At 36.0% G+C, this 6,000-nt stretch overlaps 1 protein-coding gene across 7 annotated transcripts in view; it reads right to left on the bottom strand.

Annotated features, from left to right (window-relative positions):
* Positions 1 to 676: 676 nt before the first annotated feature.
* LOC105486630 (zinc finger AN1-type containing 4) overlaps positions 677 to 6,000 on the bottom strand; it is a 59,105-nt gene continuing 53,781 nt past the window's right edge. For 6 of the 7 annotated variants that reach the window (XM_011749561.3, XM_071070025.1, XM_071070023.1 and 3 more), the window contains 2 exons: positions 3,968 to 4,088; positions 677 to 2,412 (listed from right to left, as the gene is read on the bottom strand). In XM_011749561.3, coding sequence (XP_011747863.2) covers positions 2,277 to 2,412; positions 3,968 to 4,088 — 257 coding nt within the window. In that variant the 3' untranslated portion in view covers positions 677 to 2,276. The remainder of the gene's footprint in view (positions 2,413 to 3,967; positions 4,089 to 6,000) is intronic. The other variant, XR_011607940.1, reaches the window with a different exon arrangement.

Below are 6,000 nucleotides of genomic sequence, written 5' to 3'. Positions count from 1 at the left end.
TAACCTGAAAATATTTCACATAGCCAGAAGTTTAAAATTTTAAACTTTTAGTGCTGTGAAACTAAATGCTGTTTTTAAAAAATCCAGAACTGAACTTTGTCATATAAAATGGGCTTAGCTAAATAAAACAACATAAATGCCTTTTTAAAAAAATCATGGGCCAGGTGCAGTGGCTCACGGCTATAATCCCAGCACTTTGGGAGGCCGAGGTAGGCAGATCACTTGAGGTTAGGAGTTCAAGACTGGCCTGGCTAACATGGTGAAACCCTATCTCTACTAAAAATACAAAAATTAACTAGGCATGGTGGTGGGCACCTGTAATCCCAGCTACTCAGGAGGCTGTAGCAGGAGAATAGCATGAACCCAGGAGGTAGAAGTTGCAGTGAGCCGAGATCACGCCACTGCACCCAGCCTGGGTGACAGAGCAAGACTCCATCTCAAAAAAAAAAAAACATGGTTAAAAAAAATGTTTAACCAGTACCTACATGCAACCCACTCTGCTAATTACTGGAAATGCAAAGACAGATACAATGTCTCTAAAATTTGGAATGTGTCTGTATAAGAATTTACAGCATAAATAAATGCCCCTCAGTATAATGATATAACTTACTGAATTAAAATAGTTCAGCTCTCAGTTATTTAAGACTAGTAAAAAGACTTAACTTTCACCACAATCTTGAGTAAAACCTAGAATGAGACTTACTTCTACTTATAGTCTTGGTTTAAAAAGCATAGTACACTACAACAAGTATGCCCTAAGCATTCATATTTGTTTGCAGAATAAATATGCTATGGTCCACTTCTTAGCAGTCTATCTCTGTAATGCAGTTCTAATATTTTAAATGTCTAAAACACATGATACGTGAGGAAATACTGAATTATTCATAACACAAATGAAAGTATTTTTCATCTACTTATATCCAGCCTTCTTAAAAAGCATGCCTTCAACCCCAATTTGCATAGCTCCTCTGCTAACTTTTAGCCATTCTCTCTTATAAATTTACTGCCCTCTTTGTCTGAAGGCATCTGTCTCCATCAACATTTCATTTCTTACAGGAGCAGGGGCAGTGAGCTCTCCAGTTCATTCAACCTTAAGTGGAGGAAGAGGCCCCTCACAGCTCCTAAGTTAGCCTTCTGGTACTCTTAGCAGAGTCTGCTACTCCAGGGCTGCAGAGTCTACCTGGGTTGGGTGCTAGTTGTTCACCAGGGTTCAGCATCAGTCTGAACTGAGCTTCTATACAGCAAGTGGCCTCCCAAATGCCTTAATGGTTTCTGGTTACACCTGGGGAACAGGATCCTTAATCCCCTAAAAGAATGCTTTCATACTGATAGTTATTTTATCTACGTAAAATAAATCACTCATTTAATTAAATGATTTTATAAAAGAAAAATTATTTATAAAAGAAAAACTATTATAAATAAATAATAAAACTCATAATGAAATTGAATATTTATTTGAATTTCTCCTGGTAATAGCTCTCAACAAATAAGAAAAATCAAGCTGTGAGATTTTGTTTTAAATGTAGCCATTTTTCAAAAGGTAAAAAGTTGGCTGCTATATTTAATGGCAAGTGGGACATCTTCTATTTTAAAATTAACATTCAAAAAGTAGTAAAATATACACTATCATGAACATTATGTGTTTTCTAGAATGGATACATGTCTGAATGCTAATCTGAATGTGGAAGAAATATATATCTGTTAAAAACCACACTGGAAAAATGTTCTTTTTAAAAAAAGTAGCTTGAAGTAAAAAGGAACTTGCTAAAAACCCAGTAAACTTTCACGTATGGGAATTTTTTAAAATCTCCACCCATCCCACCTCTGAAAAAAAAAGAGGAAGAAGAAGAAGAAAAGAAAGAAAAAGAAAAAAACCATATGGTCAATTTGAGTAGAGCCATTCATTACATGACTGCTCATTCTGTACAATGTGGAAGGCTGGTTATTTAGGAAGTATTTCGTTTCCTAAAGTGCATCTTTTGAAGATTTGTCTAGTAAAACTGCAATATTATATATAAAACACTTAACACAAGACATGGAATAACAAAGCTAAATCATTCCACTGTAAAGTTTTTAAAACTACTTTTAAAACTTTTGTTTCACCAAGAAATAAAGATGTAAAATACAGTAGCATTCTTGTTCTCCAACAGTATGCATTGTATGCTTTTGTTATTTGGCAAATCTTTTAGAGTCGAACAAAAATAATAGTCTAAACAGTATTTCTTCTGTCATTATAATACAATTCCCAGGCAGAACAGTAAGATGTAGAGGAAGAGTTAGATTTTTGGAAGTTTTGGTGCATTAACCACAGGATTTGCCTCGTGCAAGTATCTCCTCCCTGCACTCTTGTAATCATAGGTACAGCCATGAGTTTCTGCATAACGATGAGATGCACAGAAGTTGTTTCCACATCTAAAGCACAAAAAAAGTTTACGTGAATAGTTGTATTTCTATGAAAGGCTCATCTCTCTGGGAGAGAAGAGCTTGAATTCAGGTAGTCCAACAGGGGCCCTTTGGTTCTTTTTAGCAATTTCACTGCTGACATGTCCCTTTTATTCGTAAACAAACATAAATACCCCCTAAAAAGAACAAGTTAATTGTCTACGAATATGACAATTTATGATAAAGAAGTCATTATAGAATGAAACAGGATAGGCCAAGTGCGGTGGCTCATGCCTGTAATCCCAGCACTTTGGAAGGCCGAGGCGGGTGGATCTCGAGGCCATCCTGACCAACATGGTGAAAACCCATCTCTACTAAAAATACAAAAATTAGCTGGGCGTGCTGGCATGTACCTGTAGTCCAGCTACTTGGGAGGCTGAGGCAAGAGAATTGCTTGAACCCAAGAGGTGGAGGTTGCAGTGAGCCAAGATCATGCCACTGCACTCCAGCCTGGTGACAGAGCAAGACTCAGTCTCAAAAAGAAGAAGAAAAAAAAAAAAAAAATGAAACAGGGTGTAGAACTCTATCAGTAGTAAAACTGCAAAAAGCCGATAAATATGCCCATCATTTCTCTTATACCGAGTAAACCTCAAAGAATTCTGAATTTCTGAGAAATTCAGTCTCATGATAAAATTAAAATAGTAAAATCTAACTATGCCATGAAAGAATTTTTTAAAATATCTCTAGTAGCAAGATAAGTTGTTTTCATTTGAACAGAATACACTCTAAAAAGCAGGGAATAGGCTGAGTGTGGTGGCGGCTCACACCTGAAATTCCAGCACTTTGGGAGGCCAAGGTGAGAAGATCAGTTGAGGCCAGGAGTTTGAGACCAGCCTAGGCAATATAGTGAGATCTGTCTCTACAAAACATTTAAAAAATTAACCAGGCATGATGGCGCATGCCTATAGTCCTAGCTATTAGGGAGGCTGAGGCAGGGGGATCGCTTGAGCCCAAGACATCAAGGCTCCAGTGAGCTATGATCGCAGTACTGAAAAAAAAAAAAAAAACAGGCCGCAGCAGCAGTTATTTTCAAGCCTGGCCTCAATCTAAGGGCTGACATCCAAGATGACATATCATCCTTGGAGGATATCCATCAATACTAATGAAATAAATAATTACGGTAACAAAAATTTCATAATTTTTGGAAATATATTATTCATCTATTTTATATTAACTTTTACTTTTTTTGTTAATTTTTAATAGAATATTCAGGGAGGGGTTCTTCCAAGGTGCTGTTCAAACAAAATCCAAGCAGGTTCATCATAAGACAAAAAAGGTACACTCTCAGATTAGTTTAAATCTCCTAACTTAAAGGACAAGGAAGGATCCGTTTTTATCTTTTGGAAACTCATGAGCTATCTACTTGTTCTTTACTTCAGCCAATTAGAAGTTCAACTGAACATAGCTATTTGAACATCATCTTAATGATGTTATAAATAAGCAATTTAAATATTCTATTTTGCCTAATCCCCAAGCTGGGTTATCACAGAGAAAGCATCTCAGCTTCTCCAGCTGGCCAACCTGCCTGCATTCGTAGCTACTAGCCAGTCCTGTTTTCTTTCCACAAAGAAAACAATGATTTGTTTTTTTCTTCTTTGCCTGAAGAGGGGCTTTCACAGGTGGGAGGTGATGAGTAGTACATTCTCCTGTTTAGAGAAAGGACACCTTGATTAACACAGGCATAAAATCCTAAACATGAAACTATTAAGCAAAACACAAAACATAGTCCTATCAAAGTAAATATCTATGCCATAAAAATTAATTTGTGCTATTTTTATATCTAAAATTATTTATAAAATCTACAGGTCAAGTTGCAGTGGAACTATTTTTTTTAAGATGTGGTAGGTTTCCACTGATTAGCATTTATATTTTTAGAACTTCTTATACACACCACTTTTCTGATTATTTCTAATGGTAATCAGTTTATATAAAGTATACCAAATTTTGACAGAGAATAAAGAAAAATGTCTGCTTCAAAATCATATTTGATGAAACCTCTGAGAACATGACTGCAATACAAATATTCTGTTTGTTCACACCAAAAAGGAGTACCAGAGTATCATGAAACATGCCTTTTAGTCCTATTACACCACAGACAGTAAGTTCATGAAACCACGAGCAAGTCATTTATTTTTTCAAAACTTCAATATGTTTATTTTTAACATAATAGAACATGTATTTTTCTCTCTAGATTAATAAGCACTTTAAGGTCAGTTCAGTCCACATATGTAAAAAGCACTCTGAAAGTTTTAAGCATGTTATAATTACATAAAATGTCATATTAATAATACTAACACAGTACACAGATCAATTTCACAGTACTACTAGTTTTTCAAAAATATTTACTGAATTCTGTACTACTGTATCAACTTTGAGTTTTTACCTTAAAAATAAGAGTGCATCTGTTATTACATAAGAAAGAATTAAATCTGGTTTGTTTTTTTTTTCTTTTTTTGGGACAGTTTCGCTCTGTTGCCCAGGCTGGAGTGCAGTGGCACGATCTCGGCTCACTGCAAGCTCCGCCTCCTAGGTTCAAGTGATTCTTCTGCCTCAGCCTCCCGAGTAGCTGGGACTACAGGCATGCGCCGCCATGCCCAGCTAATTTTTTTGTATTTTTAGTAGAGATGGGGTTTTACCATCTTGGTCTGTCTGTTCTGCTCTTGAACTCCTGACCTCATGATCCGACCATCTCGGCCTCCCAAAGTGCTGGGATTACAGGTGTGAGCCACCGTGCCAGGCCAAATCAATTTCTTTAATTACTAAGTGAAATGTCTTTTAGAACTGATCAAAATGCCAACAAACCCCAGTCATAAGCAGAGAGACTCAAAGTTCCTGCCCATAGTTGATAAAGTAACAGTATAAGTACACATGTGCTTGGTGTCACTCAAAGGCTAAGAAGCAAGAGGCAAAGAAAAAATGCAAGAACAAGTGGAAGGAGTGAGGAACAACTGGTAGTGTCAATAGTGCTGGGACCTTTTCTCCACTACTGAAAAAGGTTTGGGAGGCCTAAGCTTGGTATTTATTTGGCAGCTAAAAGTCTGAAATTTCTTAAAGGGTTCAAAAAATCGGATTTACAATTAATTGGTTCTATGTCTTTTGTCACAACAGAGATTAGGTAATTTGTACACAAGCCCAGCAAAATTAAATCTTCTTTATTACCAGTCTAAAATATATTCCCAGATCTTGCCAAAACTAGAAACAAAATTTGAAACAACTGGAGTGACTCCTAATAGTGCCTGGGTACCAACTCAGTTAATAAACATTTTCTTTCTCAAGTGCACTTAAGAGATACCAAGAACATCTCACAAAGGTGATGGTGTAATTCCATTATTTAAAATATTTTTTAAAAGATATTTACTTGCACTTGCACAGGACACCAAAGAAAGGCATATATTACATGATGCCCAATGGAAGTTTATCTACTCAAAACTATCTTTAAAATTCAGGCTTAGGATATTCTTCCTTAAACAATGGTGAAGAATCTCTGATAATAATTTAATTCACTGTAGTCACATTTTCATTTTTTTTCTTTTCTTAGGGGATACTTAACTCAGTATT

The sequence above is a fragment of the Macaca nemestrina genome, chromosome 9 (assembly GCF_043159975.1).
Source record: "Macaca nemestrina isolate mMacNem1 chromosome 9, mMacNem.hap1, whole genome shotgun sequence".
In the NCBI taxonomy this organism is placed as follows: Eukaryota; Metazoa; Chordata; class Mammalia; order Primates; family Cercopithecidae; genus Macaca; species Macaca nemestrina.
Note: the sequence above shows the minus strand (reverse complement) of the source record. Positions and strands in the feature narration are given on the sequence as shown.